The 18920-nt window shown below is 40.5% G+C and overlaps 1 protein-coding gene across 1 annotated transcript in view; it reads right to left on the reverse strand.

The window, feature by feature from the left end:
• LOC111147554 (dynein axonemal heavy chain 8) overlaps positions 1–18920 on the reverse strand; it is a 333965-nt gene that overhangs the window by 37017 nt on the left and 278028 nt on the right. Inside the window, exons 86-87 of the mRNA XM_022503648.1 lie at positions 18237–18338; positions 11030–11190 (exon numbers count right to left, since the gene is read on the reverse strand). Of these exons, the coding sequence (XP_022359356.1) occupies positions 11030–11190; positions 18237–18338 (263 nt within the window). The remainder of the gene's footprint in view (positions 1–11029; positions 11191–18236; positions 18339–18920) is intronic.

The raw sequence follows: 18920 nt of genomic DNA on the forward strand, positions 1-18920 counted from the left end.
CTCTGTTTTCATCTTATTTTATTTTTCCTTCCCTACTCCTCTAATGCTCTGTTTTGTTTCTTAAACCATATGGTATTTGTCTTTCTCTGAACGACTTACTTTGCTTAGCAGAATACCCTCTAGTTCCATCCACATCATTGCAAATAGCAAGATTTCATTCTATTTGATGGCTGAGTAATATTCCACTGTGTATGTGTGTGTATGTGTGTGTGTGTATTACACTCCTGTGCTAGTTTAGAAGTTATATACTCTTTCTATTTTTTTATCTTAGAAATTTTAACATCCATTTTTAATTAAGTATAAAATTAACATTTTTACCCTCCTCTCAATCAAAGACTCTTAGGTAACTTTAACTACAGTCACTTCCCTCCTGGCATTTCAACATTTTAATTCTATCTTTTTTTAAATAAGCCCACAATTAAAACTATTGTTCTATGCTACAATACTTATTTAGATTTACCCATTCTTTTCTATATCTCAAACCTTTTACCACAATAATTATCCTTTCTGAAGTCCATCCTTTAGAATTCCCTTCATTGAAAAGACAAGGAAGATGGAGCAAAATGTAGATATGGTGATGCAAAAAGAGCAATATTTCATATTTTACACACATGTTATAAATAATCTTATATTTACCAAATCAGGTTTTTAAAGCAACAAGTGTCCAAAGATGTACATACAAGACTGTTTATAATGATAGCTGTAGTAATAAAACCCTGGTATAGATCTCTAAAAATCTATACAGCCAGTAAAAATGTGATGTGGCTCTGTATGCATTGGTAAGGTGAGGTTACTGAATTGAGATTATTGAATGAAATAGCATGGTACATTCTGTTTTATGACTGAGTAATACTCCATTGTATATATATGCCACATCTTCTTTATCCTTTCTTCAATCATGATCATTTAAGTTGCTTCTACATCTTAGACATTGTAAATAATGCTGCAATTAAGATTGCAATAAAAGTAATAATGTAAATTGCAGCATTATTCACCCATAAAAAAGAATGAGATATTGTCATTTGCAACAACATGGATGGACCTAGAGGGCATTATGCTAAGCCAAGTAAGTTGGACAGAGAAAGAAAAATACCATATTTCACTAATATGTGGAATATAAAAAGCAAACCAAGTGAAAAAACAAAAAAGCAGAAATAGACCCATAAAACAGAGAACAAACTAGTGGTTGTCAGATCAGAGGGGGGGTGGGAGGATGGGCAAATTGGGTGAAGAATGGGAGGTACAAGCTTCTAGTTGTGGAATAAATAAGTCACAGGAATGAAAGGTATAGCATGTGAATATTGTCAATAGAATTTTATAGTGTTGTATGAGGACAAATCATAGCTACATTACACATGGCATAATGTATAGGGTTGTCAAATCACTATGTTGTACTTCTGAAACAAATGTAACATTGTGTCTCAACTATATATACTTCAATAAAAAAATAGCATGTTACAAAAACCTTACCATGGTATGATCTAATTTTTTGTTGTAAATATTGTGCATATAAGCATAGAAAAAATCTAGAATGGTATTTTGAGAGTGAGATTTTTGTATAATGAGTATTTGCTTTCTGCTTTCTATTTTCTGTGTTGTTTTTCTCAATGAGAAAGTATGATTTTTTATAATGAAGAGGATTGAGGCAATTTTCTTTTGAAAAATAAAGAAAAAATAAGCCCCCAGATACAAAGCCCACCAAGGACTCAACAAAGACCCATCAGTGACAAATGTTTGAGATCCACTGAAACACATCTTACAAATCTCTAGTAATCTTTGTGCCACACCAGAAAGGCCCCCTTCTGCCTTCCCTCACAGTGTACAGAAAGAATTACACCTTTCTCTTTTTCATCTCTAGCTGCGAATTGTGCAGATTATCTCACTAACTAACAAAATCCTAAGGAGCTACAGCTAAAATTATCCAGGCTTCTTTATGAAAAAGCCACATTTTGTGTCAACACAGGGAATTCTATTCAGCTAGCCTTTCATTCATATAGGGAACCAGCTGATTATCTGATGATCTGTCTTCAGCATTTTCGTTTGGTTAGCAGGTAGATTACTACATCTGGACCCAAACACACATACCCAAAGAACTGGATCCTTTCCAAAAGTCACAGCTAAGGTAAATGTATCTGCCACTATGCTCTAATAAGCTGGACTTTCATTGGATACAGTGATGATGAGGGTCAAACCCAGCAAATGTTTGTAACCCAAACAGAGTTGGGGTATCAACTCATTATCTTTAAACATATAAGTTTCATAATAAGGGCCAATGAGGTAAAAGCTGATTTTTAATAAAATTAAATGAAAATTGATTTTATAGGGCGCCTTGGTGACTCAGTCACTAAGCAGTCGACTTTTGATTTTGGCTCAGGTCATGATCTCGGGGTAGTGGGATCGACTCCACACCCAGCATGGAGTCTGCTTGTCCCTCTCCCTGTGCTCCCCCCTCCCAACTCTCTGTCTCTCTGTCTCTCTCTCTCTCTCAAATGAATAAATAAGGTCTTTTTTAAAAAAGAAAATTGAGGGATGCCTGGGTGGCTCAGTTGTTTAAGCCACTGCCTTCGGCTCAGGTCATGATCCCGGGTTCCTGGGATCAAGTCCCGCAGCAGGCTCCTTGCTCAGCGGGGAGCCTGCTTCTCTCGCTGCCTCTGCCTGCCTCTCTGCCTGCTTGTGTGTACTCTCTCTCTCTCTCTCTGGCAAATAAATAAAATATTTAAAAAAAAAGGAAAACTGGATTTGCATAATTTTTATAGAGAATTTTTAATTTAGTTTTCATTATTTTTTTGGTGAGAAACCTCTACTCAGATGTTGGGGTTTTGGAATATCCCCAAATACATTTATGTAAAAAGTTGAAAGATGAACACATCAAGCACACACAAAATTGAGCAGATACACAGGTAAAAGAATAGTCTAGTAAGATGGGACAAAAGGCATTTGCAACTCATTCCTGAATTTTGAAGTATGGTGCTATCTCAGTTTTTTAAAAGTCATCTAAATTCCAAGGAAGATACAGATAACTCCAAGGGGAAACCCTAGGGAAAACAGCTGATGTGACAATAAAATGAAGTCACCAAAAGTCAAGGATCCATATGTTATTATATACAATTCTCACACAGGCACATTTCTGTAATGTATATTACTCCATGCTGTCATGCTAGTATTAGACGCAGTAAAGGCAGTCGATGAGAGCAGAGCGCTACGTGAAAGATGTAGATGTCACTGTCACAGCCGTCCTGCTGAAGGCTGTGAACTACGAGGCAAGGCTGGGTTGCATGAAGCCTCCAACTTTATCCTAATCTCCACATATCCACATTTCCACTGACTTCTAGGCTCTCTGCTTCTTAAATCAAACAATCCCAATACTCAACTCACTGCTTTCCTTCTCCCTTTGCCCCATCTGTCCCATCTCCTTGAACATCAATGTCTTCACCCAGCTGCTGATCTATCAAGTTCAGAGATAGCCTCCTCCTCGCACACAGCACACACTAACATCTTCATGCCCCTCCCCCTGGACTGTTCCTTCATGTATGTGCCCTAATCTATGCCTTTTCTTTTCGATGTGCCAAATCATTTTATTCTTAATTTTTTTCAATTGTATATATTTAAGGTGTACAACTCGGTGACTCAATACATGTATACACACTTACTGCTCCCTCTCTTCCTCTTTCCTCACATTGTCCTTCTTGTCCCCAGTGCTGCGGTCCCTTCCTCCCTGCCCCCTCTCTTACCTGAGAACTGCTGCACATCCACTAATGCACAGCTCAGAGGTGGCCCCTCTCACTAGCTTACTTTAATTCCTAATTGGAATTTATTGCTTCTTCGTCTTTGTTCTCATAGCAATGTGTGTGTGTGTGTGTGTGTGTGTGTTGTGCACATGCTCTATATAAGCCTGATTTTAAAGTCTGTCATACCGTATTACATAACTATTTGTAATCCATTTATTTTCCCTAGTACATGATGATCTCCAAGGGCAAGGATTGTGTCTTACTAATCTCTGTATCCTGAGTTGGCTAGAAAGTAAGTTCTCAATAAATGCTTTTTGAATTCAGGCCAATTAGCTTGAATTTTATTAAACCTCAATATAAAGGAGAGCAATTCTCCAATACTTAAAGGGCATGAAAATTTAATTGTTTCTTCTCATGGTAAACGTATATAGTGCATTACCATTATCACTATTTACCTGGTTCTGGCATCTTTCCCCACACAAAGGGAAACATATATGTAAATTTATGTGCTCCTCAAAACACAGGAGGATCAGAAAGACATCATTTGAGGGCAAAGAAACCCTGCTTTTATTATGATACTTAAGCACAGATCCTTGAAGTTTAAAGAAAAGAAAACCACTGTAAGTTTCCATTCATACAAAGAAATTCAGAGTTCATTCTTCCTACCTGTACTAACTACAAATAAAAAAGGGTAAAGACCCCACATCTGGGACTCTCAGGAGCTCTCGGCTTGCCTCCAGCTCCTTGCCTCTCTGGAAACCCGCTCTGCACCAGGGGCTGAGTGCCAAAAGCTCACGCTGCTGCAGACATGACCATTGTGCTGTTGGCCAGAGCGAGCCGTATTCACCACTAGTCCAGGTCAATGGACATGCTAGTCCTGCTAGGTCTCACCTAGGAAATCATCTTCTTGGTGGGTGATTTTATTTTTTTATGAGGTGATCTGAAAAGAATCCTCCAGACATGGACGTGGGGAAGAAGCCTTCTGAAAAGCTGACCCATTTTGTCTAAGACCTGTACAAGCTCTCCAGATCACCTCTCTGCCACACATTTTATTAGGTGCAGAATGCCAGAGCTATCCAGCTCACATTTCTTTTTCCACCATGTGATTTTATGTTTGCGGAGATAGGAAAGGTAGAACCCTGGTTAGCTAGCTATAATGGAGAACCATGAATATCTCTATATGCCTCAAAAGCCTTTCAGGCTTTCGGGAACACAGTCCCCATAAATGCTCTGAGATGAAGAACAAGAACTATAATACTCCATGAGCTTCGGTCTTACATTGCCTCTAGAAGAAAAATCTCTCTTTGGAGTAAATATGGGAAGAAGTGCATGTTAGTAATGTAGTGTGGTGGTTTGGGGCCACTTGTCCAGGTCGCCTCTGTTGGGTAGCACAGTCAAGGTCATGGTAATAAAAATGCAAGACAAATGAAAAACGGAACTGTCTATAAATAAACAATTAACCATCTAATGAGATCCTGGTGCACAATCACACCCAAATCAGCTTAGATTTATATACATTTTTGCACATGAGATAATGACAAGAATACATTTTTAATAAAAACCTGAAACTCCAATCTCAGCTAATACTAAAAGGAATATAATTAAATTCATCCTGCATAGAAATGAATATAAAAGTTGTAATAGAACATTTGATAAATTTCAGAAGGTAGAAAAATATGCATAATGGTTAATGAGAAAAAGAGTGAAGATAAATAACTGTTTTTGACATTGAGATAGTTGCATTTCCAGAGTCCTTGGTACCTTATAAATCTAGATAATAAAATGTGAATAAACTATGCATTTTTATGGTGTCTGTCGCCAAAGTATCTAAGCTCTTGGGAGAGATTTTACTTGTTTTAAAACATTTATTCAGCTGTATATCCTACCTTCACCCCCTTTTCAGGGATTGTGCCTTCTTAAGGAAGATAAACACTCATGATCCCCTTTCACAAATCTCTCCCTCCTCTCAAATTTATGAATGCTAACTTCAGAGGGCAGATTCTAGAAGCAGGGATATAGAGTTCTCCACCATGGCCCAATTACAGCCCAAGAACCTATCCGGAAGAGTGCTATTGAACAGGGTGCACGTCAGATAAATTAATAAGGATTCTTCTAGCTGGGGACATCCGCACAGATTTCTCACTGTTATCTTAGAGAGTCTGCCCCTTCTCATGGCTTCAAGTGTTATCTCTGTACAAATACATTGAAACTTCTCACCTGGGCTCCAATCCATGTTTCTCTCCGCACTCAGAAATATCCTTCTGCCTCTCCCAATTCAATACACCCAAACCGGACTCTGCAACTCCCCTTCAAATGAACTTCCGTTCCAAACTCCACCATCATCCCAGCTTCCAGACCAGAAATGTCAGGGGAAGCTTTGATTCCTTCTTTTCATCTTACACAACGTGGAGAGTCTCTTCTTGCTGGAATGGGAGGGGCGTTGTTGGGAGAGGACCAGGGGTAGGTTTTAGCTGAGAAACTTCATCTGCAATTGCTTACTGCCTCCTGGTGGCTGATGGGGGAACAGCGAGGGGTTGGAACACAGCCCTCCAGGAAGGCGGGCTAGAATGCCTAGGATTCCAGTTATCAGAAATACCAGAGTCAAGAGGAGAAAATGACCAAATGCAGAGCTGCACAACAGAGCCTACTACCTGAACAAGAACCAAAAATGGACCAAGGTCCCCAGGAGGAAGAGAGCAGGAGTGGGCGGGGAAGACCCAAGGACAGACCAGGTGGGAAGTTAAGCATGATGAGAGATCAGAGGAGAAGGGTCACGGGTCCTAGAGGCTAGCTTGTTGTCTAGCAGACTGGAGGCAGAATTCTAGCAACTTTTTACTTGATCTTACGCAGTGCAATGAGAGATTGCAAGATCCTGACACTCTATTTTGGGAAAAGATAGCTGTGGCATCTAAAACATGCCAGCCAGCGATGGCATAGAAGCCTTTGGACAGAGCAGTAAAGAGAGCTACCAAAAGACACAGAAGGCTCACTGTGCTCTCGACCCCGCAGGTAGCAGTAATAAATGGATGAAAACTACGTAAGTTTCTCAGCCATTGCTCTAAACTTACTAAATCCCACCAGTCTCCTTTGGGACATGTCCTACAGTTTTCGCTCTACCCTCTCCATCCCCTCATTATTCCTGATCTTGGGCCTGCATCAGTCCACATCTGGATTTATCCATAGGGTCTCCAAGATCGTCTTAGTTCAAACAGCCCCCAAGTGTAAGGAAATGTACTCAATTTCACTCAAAATAAGAGAAAACAAATTAAAACTGTGCTGAGACACCATTTCTTACTTGTCTTATTGGTGAAAATTCAAAAGCTTCACCAATACTCTGATTGGTTGTTGAGAACGCAAAGTAGCACAGCCCTGTGGAGGGGGACTTGGCAATATTCACTAATTCCTGACTAGCAACCCCTACGCACAGTCATTTACCCTGAAAATACATCTCCAACAACATGAGAAACCATAACCATGAGAGTAATTGAGGAATTATTTGGGATAGCAAAATTCTGGAAACATCCTAAATGCCTACCCATAGGAGAACAGATGATAAACTATGATACAAATTAACAATGAAGGCACATGCCACTGTAAAAAAAAATTGTGAGAAAGACATGGTAACATATGGAGTGATTATGGGATACATTTTTAAAAGATTTTGTTTACTGATTTATCTTTTAGAGAGAGAGGACGAGCATGCAAGCAGGGGGAGGAGCAGAGGGGTAAGGAGAGAGAGAATCTTAGGCAGGCTCCACAGCAAGGAGTCCAACTCAGGCCTCAATCTCACAACTCTGAGATCATGATCTGAGCCAAAATCAAGAGTCAGACACTTAACCGACTGAGCCACCATCAAGATGTCCCATAGGATACATTTTTAACTGAAAAAGACAAGACATAAAATTATATATATGTAAGTTATGGCAACTTTATGTAAGAAAAAGAAAGGTAATAAGACTATATATGTATTTATGTTTTAGCAAAAAAGAAACAGGGAAGGGGCACCTGGGTGGCTCAGTCAGTTGAGCACCTGACTCTTGGTTTCAGCTCAAGTCATGATCTCAGTGTCGTAGGGTTGAGCCCTGCATCGGGCCCTGAGCTCTGGAGTCTGCTTGAAGATTCTTTCTCTCCCTCTACCCACCTCTACCCCCCACTCATGTGCATGCTCTCTCTTTGTAAATTTTTTAAAAGTTTAAAAAAATAGGGAAGATAACCCAGAAACTAATGCATTTGGTTGTCCATAATGGAAGAGGAAAGTGGGCTGGAAGGGTGTGAGAATACCCCGTTATCCGGTCGGGATTTCCAAGCCATGTCCATGTTTCACACATTTAAGACAATCAACAAAGATGGACAAAAACTAAATGTAGTAAGAACAGAAATAAATAAATGCACCTATCTATCAATTGATAGCATAACCACACAGAAAAAGCAATCTGAGTGATTTTTGAATATAGTACTCTGTACAACCTCAGTGGGATATAGTCTAGGGACAAAAAGAACTGCAAAGAAATCTTGACCTCCACTTAATACATTTGTGGTTGGTAGTGGTATTGGTGGAGTGATTTAGAACAAATGAGTCAATATTGAACTTACTGGGAACCAGAACTCTTACCATGGGAGAAAGGAGATATCGATATTGAAATAAGGGATGACAAGGAAGAGACGTGAGGTATACCTTTGCAATTGGAGTTATTAGTATTAGCTCATGACGTTACAAACTACTTATTTCCTAGCTCTATCCATTCGAGGGACTATAATCCTACACACACACACAAAGAGAAATAGATATGGTTCCATATGGACATAACTGTAGATCTATAAATACACAAAGATATAAACATAGAAAGAGAAAAAGCAAAATGGTACAAAATGTTAACAATTGATGACTCTGAGTGAAAGGTATATGGTGTTCACTGTACTTTTCTGAGGGTTTATAAAATAGTTCAAAATAAAGAGTCAAGGGGAAAAAATAGTTTGTCTCAACACTGCCTCCTATCTAGGTTACATCTTAGTTGTACTTCTCTGGGCCTTTGCTAGTTCTGGTTTGTCTTTCTTGGGAGCTGATGACCAAAACTGCTAGGGTCCTATGGGTAAGTCAGGATGAGATGAGTTCAACTCTGCTTTTCACACTCCCCAGCTGAATCTTATGGTGCTCAACAGCATCCAGTTCTCTAGGAACTGGCTGTCTTGTCTCCTTGGGCTCCTGCCAAGGAGGAAATCAAAGTTCAGCACCCTCATATATGAGCTGCTTCAAGTACTGATGTATAAGTGCCTTAAAACATTGGCCGTTTTCCTGCCCACCCACATGAACTCATGAGCTGTTTCTATAGACTATTCCCATTCTTTAGATTCTCCATAACCCAGAAGAACTTAGCATGGCTGGCACATCCATCAAGTAGTCCCTGAGCATCAGGCCCTGTGTAGCAATGGAGACAGAGCAGCAGGAAAAGCAGACCCAAGTTTCAGACATGATGGTGCTTATGATTAGTGATGGTAGATGGATGATAGCAAATAAATAAGCGAATACAGAATATACCAGTTGGAGATAAAATCTAAAGAAATGAGCAGGCAAGGAGGATGGAGTCTGGGGTGAGGGCTGGGGAGTGGTCGGTAATTTTTAAACAGGGCAGCAAGGGAAGACATCATTGAAAAGGTAGAGTTTAAGTAAAGACCAGAAAAGGTGGAAAGGTGAGCCACAATGATATCTGGGGGGAAGGGATGTTCCAGAAGGAGCAAGTATCCCATGGGGGAGCCATCAGGCCTGAGTAACAGGAAGCTAGTGGGAGCTGGAGCTGGACAGTGTAGAAGGGTGAGGGCAGAGGAGACCAGGCCGAGAGGTGGGGGCAGGTGATCTCAGTGGGTCTTGAAGTTCACCTAGAGGTCACTGTCTGCCTTTGACCTTGACTTGGAGTGAGACAGGAGATTTAGGAGGCTTCTGAACAGAGGAGTGACATGGTCTGCCTCAGATTTTTGAAGTTTCAGCTAAAGCAAAACTATTTCTCTGTGTTCTTTCTTTCAGATAATGTTTGAGTTGATTCCAAATGGATCCCTGAGCAACCTTTTTATTTCTTCACCTCTTTCCTGTTTTCAGCTAACTTATGAGGGCCTCTTCAAATAACCACCAGAGCCATCATGATTTCATCATGAGGCCTGAAAAGAGTGTAGCCATTCGTGGTTCTTCTGGGTCCTGCCCACATCTTTGAAGATGATCTCTGAGCATGGGAGAGATTGGAGGATTTGGACAATTTAGCATCAGTATGGGTAACAAAGAGGCCAGGAGGCCAAGTCTCACGTGAAGGGTGAAGGGCATGTATGTTCAGGGGTAGAGAGACAAGTTCGCTAGGACTCCACGGAGGCTGCACAAGGGCAGAGAAGAAGGAGGTGAGAAATGTCCTTGCCACTTTGCAGACTTGTTAAAATTGCAGCAGCTGGTGAATGACTAGGAGAAAGGCACATCCCATTCCTTCTCAATGGGTTGTCACAGCTTAAAATCTGCCAGAGGCATCTTGGTCTCTTCCATCCCCCACAACCACTCTCCTAGACATGAACTCCGTGGTCTTTCTTCGTTGGGCCAGAGGCAATGACTATCCACAGGAGAATCTCAGTTGGGGCTTATTGGCGCCCTCTCTGTGGAACCAGATAGCCTTGTTTCCAGGCTCCTTCTTTCAAAGGATGGCTCCAAGAAGGGACTTGGGATTTGGATGCATTTCTTGTCTCTTTGCTCATCATCTCTTATCTCAGCAACTAGAGCAGGGGCGTCATGTTGAGCTGAAACCCACAGCCTTTCCTCCATGCTCTGTGCCCACCATGCGTGTTAGTGACAGAAGGAAGCAAATGAGCAAATAAAGGCACAGTGGTCACAAGAGAGAGGATCAAAGAGGAGCACAATTCCTCACCCTTTCTTTCTGTCCTCCTGGCCCTTTTAGACTCTGTTTACGACCATTACTTTTAATGAATTTTTTAAGGTAAGAGGCAAGGAGCTGGGAGGCTATTGCCTTATCAGTAGAAAGCATCAATACCAATAACACCAGCTGGTTTTATGACATGACAGAAGAAAAGTAATCAATGCATAAATCAGAGCTTTAACATCGTCATAAACTCTGGAGCATCAGGATTTAGTGAGGGGAGAGCAGGCCAAGATATGACAAAGTTGTAATTGGGAGACAGGAAATGACATTATTTTTCACAGCAAAATAAAAAGAAGGAAAAGGAGAGAAATTAAGAGAGAAAATGAAATGCACAGCCTTTGCCAGGCTGAGTTACAAATGACCCCTTAAAATTAAAAAATGTCAGGAACTTACGTGATATCAGCATTAGGGTGTAGCCCAAAGACTTCGGGGTTATCTAGAGATGGCAGTGACTGGATGTACTCAAAATACTGATCCAGGGTTTTGCATAAGGGGATTTTATATCCAGTATAAAAACAGAACGACGGTTCAAACATCTTCTCACTGAACCAGACCTAGACGGGAGAAAAAACAGAAGAAATAAAAGTGATGAACATCTAAATGAAAATATAAGGAAGGAAGGGTCAGCTTGTTTCCATTTTAATAGATTTTTATGTTGGGTGTGAAAGAATCTTAAGAAAACCATTGATAGAAATAATTAGCACAAATATGAAGAAAAGAGAGAGGCCACATGATGGAAAAACAGTGGAGCCTAAGCCTCTCTTGGAGACCAAAGGTGCTTGCTAGCAGTGATGAGAGAGACCCAGTCTTGTAAGCCCACTCTCTGCTCCACTAACTCACAACCCTCCACCCCGCTTATGAAGATGAATGGGAACACCCTGCAGAGAGGAGGCCATAACCACACACATGAGAAAGGACCTGGGCAATTCCATGGCCTCCCTTTGCCCCCAAAACAAGGTTCATGCTGGGAATGTGCTGTGCTTGGGGTGGCTCACAGCAGCACCGTGCACCCCACAAGGCCAGGAAAACTTAACAATCATCTCCCCTTCTACCCAGAGCTGGAGAGCTCCCTCTGTTAATTAAGTTATGTCCCTGGCCACAAGAAGCAAATGTATCCAAAGGTCTTATTGTTTGCCTGAAGACACCCTTTTCTCATTCCATATGAATTGATTATCTGTAATGTAAAAGCAAGAGAACAAATATATACTTGGTGTGAATAGACTTATTATGAAGAGGGGGGAAAAAAAAGAATGCTGAATGCCTAGGAGCCAGATTTGAGGCAATGACTTCTGTGTCTAACACAGCAATTTTCTCAGCAGGAAGGGAAATAATAGGAAGACAGGAGGAACAGAAGTGCAGGCAGGACATCTGAATCACTCAGAGGACTCGATGTGAAAAGAGGTGGGGACTGTGCTTTACTTCAGTGGTTTACACTTTCTCTAGCATCTTCCTTCTGTATCCTTCTTCCAGCTTTTTTTAGGTCCAGTGATCACTCTGAAATGTCCTGTGTGCTGGTTCTCTCTTCTGTCCTCACCCCCCACCAAACCCCCCACCCACCCTGTTCTTTCCTAGTTAACTCCTGTGCACTAGGCATGGAGCTTAGAACTGGAATAGAAGGCAAGGATGAGTCACAAAAGGTTTTTTCCTCCAAGGAGCTTGTGACCCACTGGTGGGATGAGTCAATTACATAACACACCATAGTGCAAAGTCCACTAAGGTAAGAGCCAGAGGAAGTAAAAATAAGCAAAATAAAAGCAGGCTCAAAGCAGGAAGAGAGACTCGCCAGCTGGACGTCAGGATAAAGTAGCCACAAGGAAGTTAGGTCAGCAGCAGAAGGTAGGACTGAAGCAGAGACCGAGGTAGGGGAAGGCAGCATGTGGGTTCCATGGTGCTTTCTGTGGCCTTCTTCAGTAACGTTTCCTGGTAACCCCATGTCCTTACAGCCAGAGACCCAAACTCACCTCTCTGGTTACTGAAGGGCCATCTGGAACAGGTGAGGGGAAGGAACTGATGAGACAGGAGGCTGAAGGGAGTGCAGGGGGAAGTGTACATTCCGGGGAGAAAGGGGCAGGGCTGCCCAGTGCTCAGAGAGCTGGAGCCATTGAAGGTGGAGCAGCCCTAAGGGAAGTCAGGGGAAGGACAGAAAGAAAGAAGTGGAGGCTGCAGATGGGGGGGCTTTGGGGGGGCAGGGAATGAGGAAAAGCTGCCCAGGGGCCAAAGAATGGAAAATGGTGGGATGACTTTTCATTTAGGGCAGTAATTAAAGCCCAGATGGGCTTCCCCATGTGGGGCCCAGGCCCAAAGGATGGAGAACTGTAGCATTCCGAGAGGGGGTTGGGGTCTGCCAACTAGTCTTCTATTGCCCTGGATATGGGGAGGTAGGTCGGGGGGGCGGTATGGGGCGGGAATAGGGAAGAAGTAGAAGAGGGGGAAGACAGATTCAGGTCAGAGGGAGGAACTGTTCACCTTGAGGTCTTGAAGGTGCAACAGTTTGAGCAACAGGCTCTCTTCCTCTCCCCCTCTTTGCCCACAAGCCACTTTGAGCTGCGATCGAGAGAGCCGGCTTTGGGTCTGATGTGGAGGGCAAAGAGGTCTCTTAGAAATCCCCTTTACTGAGCCAGCAAACTGTGGTGTTCCTGCCACCTTAAAGTAAGGCAGTTTCAGTAAAACAAAGACAAACCCACTAGATCAGGACTCTCCTTGAACTCTACTTTTTAGAAAAAGTCTAAGTAATTTTTTTAAGCTAATAAAAAGTGTTGTTAAAAAAAAAAGTATACCTGATTTTCAAGTTGTGCTCTGGGGTCAGTGAAAATTCAATCCAGTCTATTCTGTTTTAGATGACTATGACCCCAGGCACATAAAACTCAGTCTTCTGAGATTAAATTACGTTTATCATCATCAACAAACATGTACTGAGTGTCTCCTAGGTGCTAGAAAGGACACAGAGCCTTAGACGACCTGTTTCTTATTTTAATGGGCTTACAATCTAGTGGGGGAGGCTGGACACATGTATTAGGATCACACATTTCTTTTCCCACTCTCCAAGGCAACTACTTCACATCCCTTCCCCTTTCTTCAAAGGTCCCAAACTTGCCATACCCTCCCCTCAGCTGATGACCTGCATCCCCTTAGCTAATGATGCTTCTTATTTCATTCTGAGCATAGATAAGTTGAGAAGAAAACAACCCCATCTTCCTCCACCAAGTCTTCCAGTCTTTGCCATCCATAGGTTTCCTAGGCTTGCCCCATCATAAGGAATGGGCTGCCCTCCTTCTGCCCAGGACACATATTGGTAAATCTAAATCAGCACTGGTTGCAAAATTATCATAATGAGTAACAGGAATGGGAATAAAAATGAGGAGCCAAAATTCTCCATAGCTGTAATATGGAAGATGCAAGTCAGAAGGGCTCAAAAATAAAGCCTAAAATGTAGGGTTAGATTTTCACTTAAGTAATCATGTTAGAAAAGGCAAAGACTAAAAATAGAATAGATAATTTTCAAACCAATCAGAAATATAAAAACACATTTTTAAAAAGCAAAAAAGAAAAAAAAGGCCAAAAAAAGTATGGCTAATGAAAGAAGGGGTCATGAAAACCTACCACACAAAGACGGTAGGATAAGTCAAAATATAGCAATAATCACAATAATCAAATTATTCATTTGTCTGTTAAAATACAGAGTTCTTCAGACTAGAGATTAAAAATTCCAGTTATCTGTTGTTTATAAGAGATAAATCTGACACATAATGACATAGAAAGGTTGAAATAAAAGAAATAGAAAAATATATACCAGGTATACTAAAATTAAGTGTTTCTAACCATTAAAAGACTAATAAGAGAGTGAAGAGGCAAGGCTTAGCATGGGAAAAGAAATTTACAACCACATAATCAACAAAGAAATTACATCCAGAATATGCAAAAAGCTCCTGTAGATCAGTATTTTAAAAAGACAGACAATACAAGAAAAATAGAGGTGAGAACATAAAAGCAAGTCACAAAGGAGAAAACTGAAACAGTGAGAAAACTGAAACAGAAACGGTTTGTATAAAAGTCCATATTGTGGTTACCTTGAGGGAATGTGAGGGTACTCAAGTCCATTAGCATTCACAGAAACAAAAATGAAAACCAAAGTGAGATACCATTACATATCCACCAGAATGGCTAACATTTAAGAGGCTAATGATGCCCAGTGTTGGTGAGGATATGGCTTAATGGGATATCCCATTCTTCTGCTGGATGTATTTACAGATTGGTGTGACTGACTAAAATGGAAAGTACACAAACCGTATAACCTAGCAGTTCAGCATCTAATAGAAAGGCATATTCATGTGCTCCAAGAACCTGGTACAAAAATGTCCCCAGATGCATTATTTGTAATAGCACCAAATGGAAACAATCCTAATTTCCACCAATACAATACAATGGAACCCAACACAGTAAAGGAAAACGAATAGACTACATGCAACATGGGTGAGTCTCAAAATACCATACTGAGAAAAAGAAGCCAGACACCAAAATGAGAACATAGTCTCATGGGTCCATTTATATGAAGTTCAAAAACAGGAAAAATTGAACTATGTTAATAAGGAGTACTTCCTTAGATGGCACAAGTATAGTGAGAAAGAAACGGTTTGTATAAAAGTCTATATTGTGGTTACCTTGAGGGAATGCGGAGTTGTGATGGAGAAGGGGCATGCGTGAGTCTTTGGGGGAGCTGGAAATATTCTATGTCTATTTGAAGTTATTTACTAAACTATATGTTTATGCTTTATACATTTTTCTGTATATTTCATATTTCTTAAATTTGGTTGCTTTTTTTAAAGATTAATCACCCAAATACTAGGTACAGGTAAAGTCCTTTTCCTCATTTTCCTTGACCTCTCTCAGTTAACCATTTCCTCTTTCTTGATACATTAAAGTACTCAGAGCCCGGTCCTTAGCTTTTCTTTCTCTACACTTTCTTCTTAGATGGTGTTCTCATCTGTTATCTTGACTTCAAATGCCATCTATATGCTAACAAATTCCAACTCTTTTTCTCTAACCCTGACCTCTCTCCTGAGCTCCAGAACCATAAATCCAACTGCCTTGTTTACCTTCCTTCATTCTCTTATTCAACATATATTTATCGATGAGGTAGTATGTTCTAGCTTCTGCTCTGCATGCTGGGAATCTGGCAGTGATGTAATCAGGTAAAGTCCCTGCCTTTAGGGAACCTCAGTGGTAGACAACTCCATTTGTGTGTCTAGTGGGCATCTCAAAAGTCACATGATCAGAACAGAGTTCCTAATTTTTGGCCCCAGTCAATAAAACTCATTCTTTCTGTAGACCTTCTCCTCTGTAAATAGTTCTATTCTCTACCCAGTTGTTTAAGTCAAAACTAGGAGTGATTCTTGACCCCCTCATCTTTCGCCATTAGCATTCTGCTGGTAGTTCTGTACAATATATGCAAAAATCTAATCACTTCTCAGCATTTCGAGTACAAGACTCCAATTTTAGGTTCTTTTGCAATTATTCTAACACACAGTATGCAAGACATCTTTTTAATCCTTTAAACCTCAGGTATAGAGGTGAGTTTACCATATTTCTTTATTTTATCATACTCATGAGTCTAGGGCCCCCCTTTTTTGAGAGGCAGAGAGAGAGAGAGAGCAAGCAAGGAGAAGGGGTCATGGGGGGAGAGAATCTTAAGGAGGCTCCATGCTCAGCACAGAGCCCAATGTAAGGCTCAATCTCACAACCTGAAATCATGACTTCAGCTGAAATCAAGAATCAGACACCTAACTAACTGAGCTACCCAGAGGGCCAGAGTTGAGGCCCCTTTTATTTTTGCTTTTCCCCATTCAGTCCAGATCTCCACTCCCAGTCTCCTTCCCTCTGAGGGCATCTATTTAAATGTGCTTGACCTATGTCCTTGTGAAATATACAAGTATTACAATATGGATCTCATTTTATTTTTTTTAGGCTGTATAATCAACACTAAGTTTTTCAAATCTATGCATGATGTCATATGGATCATATCTTCCAAGTGCTACATTATATTCCATGATAGGCATCACAACATTGAACTCATCTACTCCCCCATGGCAGACTCCTACTTCTACAACTTCCTACTACTTCCTGTAACTTCCTACAACTTCCTACTACTACAAATAATACTATGAGCAATATCTTTGTACATGTCCATGGATACCTATTTGCAAATTTCTCCGGGACATATACTCAGGAGTGGGAGTCTGGTCAGAAAGTATCACGCACTTGATATGACCAAGGGTGGCCAGACTGTACCCCAGAAGGGGGAGCAATAGTATTCCATTGTGCTCATTTCACTACTTCTTAAGATATTTAGGCATTTGTAGTGGATGTTGTGACGTACCGCCAGTTCCTTCTTCAGGACCCAGGCACTCACTCTCAGCTGTCTGGAGTATTGACTACTCAAGGCTCATCACAATGTCCCTCCCAAGGTATTGCACTGGCAGACGGGAGCCTGCCTCAACCAAGGTCATGGCCTGGGGAAGGGGAAACCACAAGCAACCCAACCTATGATGGTAACCTTCAGTTCCACACACAACATTGCCATAAACATCATTATACACATTCATTTGCGCACTTTTTCTAGAAACGTTCTGGGATGTGTCTACCTAGAATACTTAATTTCAGTAAGTTTTGCCCAGTCGCTTTCTAGGAGGTCCGACTTAATCTCCAGCAGTCAGGCCCCCACTTCCACACAATACTTATCATCATCCACCTTTCTCCATATACGGCTTTAAGAAAAACTTGCAAAAATAAATAAGGATTGAAAGAAAAATCAGATTCCCGGGCAACCTCCAATTTACCAAAACATTGCCAAAGCTTATGCTTTGCTGTTTTTGTCAAGGAGAAAAAAAAAAAATCACTGAAACAGAGAATTGCCAATATAGATCCAACTATAAAGAATTCAGATAATCATAAAATATTTAACATATCTGATTTTTCCCACTTAGGTAATACATATTGCTTCTTTAACATGTAAAAATTTTAAGAAGAGTTTGAGTCTTATATTTATACATTTTGTCACTGATGTGAAAACTGTAATTGCTAAGGAATAGTTTTTGCTAGAAAATGTTCGCCAGTGTGATGTATGTAGATTTTACTGGACACAGAAGGAAAAATGAACACTCTATCAATTTTCAGTTGTGTGTCCTAATGGAAAAGATGAGAATACTCAAATCATGGTTAATTCTTCAGTCACTTATTTGGGGGTTTGAAATCTTCCGGAGACTTGCACTCTAAGAAAGTAGCAAATAAGCTGTCATGTTTTCATGGAGGCGGGACAGTGGGGAGAGACCCTGAAAATATGCAACTTATTTATACAGGGGAAAATTTACAGACTATTGGGAGTTGACCACTATTATCCTCTGGACCACAGGTAGATTGCTAGTTGGTTGGGCTTGGGTTTTGGTTTTGACTTTGGTTTTGCTGGCTGGTTTCTTTTCAGCAGCTCTGCAATCTGGGTTTTTCCCACCCGTAAGTTTGGCTCACCAATTATAAACAAACAAATATTCTTGTTTAAAAGGAAAATAAAATGAAATGTGTCCCATGCTTTTCCTGTAAATTGACTTACCCTAGCAAAGCAATTGAGTAGACGTTTATCAAAGTCATCTGTCACTCTGCCTCCGTATTGAACTTCTCCAATCATGTACCGAACCGTACTCCATGATACACCCTTTATTAAAAATACAAAAGATTATCCATTGTCAATCCAAACAAGTAACTCTAAACATTTCAAGTCTTTTCCTGGAGGAAATATCTCAAAAAGGAAGCATGAGCTAGATCACTTTTAAAATGACTCACATTCTTCTGTTAGTAACTCTTTTGCTATTACATGATGGAAACTGCCAGGGTTTGGTCATCAAAGAAAAATCTACAATACTAAATAACAAGGGAATATATTACTCATTATTTAAAATAGGGGGAAAAGACAATTTTTTCACTTGGTGGATGTAATCCTCTATAATACTCATTATAGTAATGCCAAGCTGTTAGAAAAAAGAAAAAAGGGGGAAAAATCAAGTAATCAACTGTTTAATGTGCTTTCTTAGTAATATATTTTCTGAATCAGTACGAGAACAACCAGAAAATTATTCATTCACAGCATTTTTCTACAATGCAATCCTTTGCTGTCTCATTCTGTGAGCTATGACTAAATCAAAGTATTTATTAATTTCCATAGCAATCTTATCCTGGCAATACATTACAGATATTAATAGTTTTTTTACTTAATACATTTGGGGTAGGAAAAATAAGA

The sequence above is a fragment of the Enhydra lutris genome, unplaced genomic scaffold (genome assembly GCF_002288905.1).
Source record: "Enhydra lutris kenyoni isolate GAN:26980312 unplaced genomic scaffold, ASM228890v2 scaffoldscaffold17, whole genome shotgun sequence".
Taxonomy (NCBI): domain Eukaryota; kingdom Metazoa; phylum Chordata; class Mammalia; order Carnivora; family Mustelidae; genus Enhydra; species Enhydra lutris.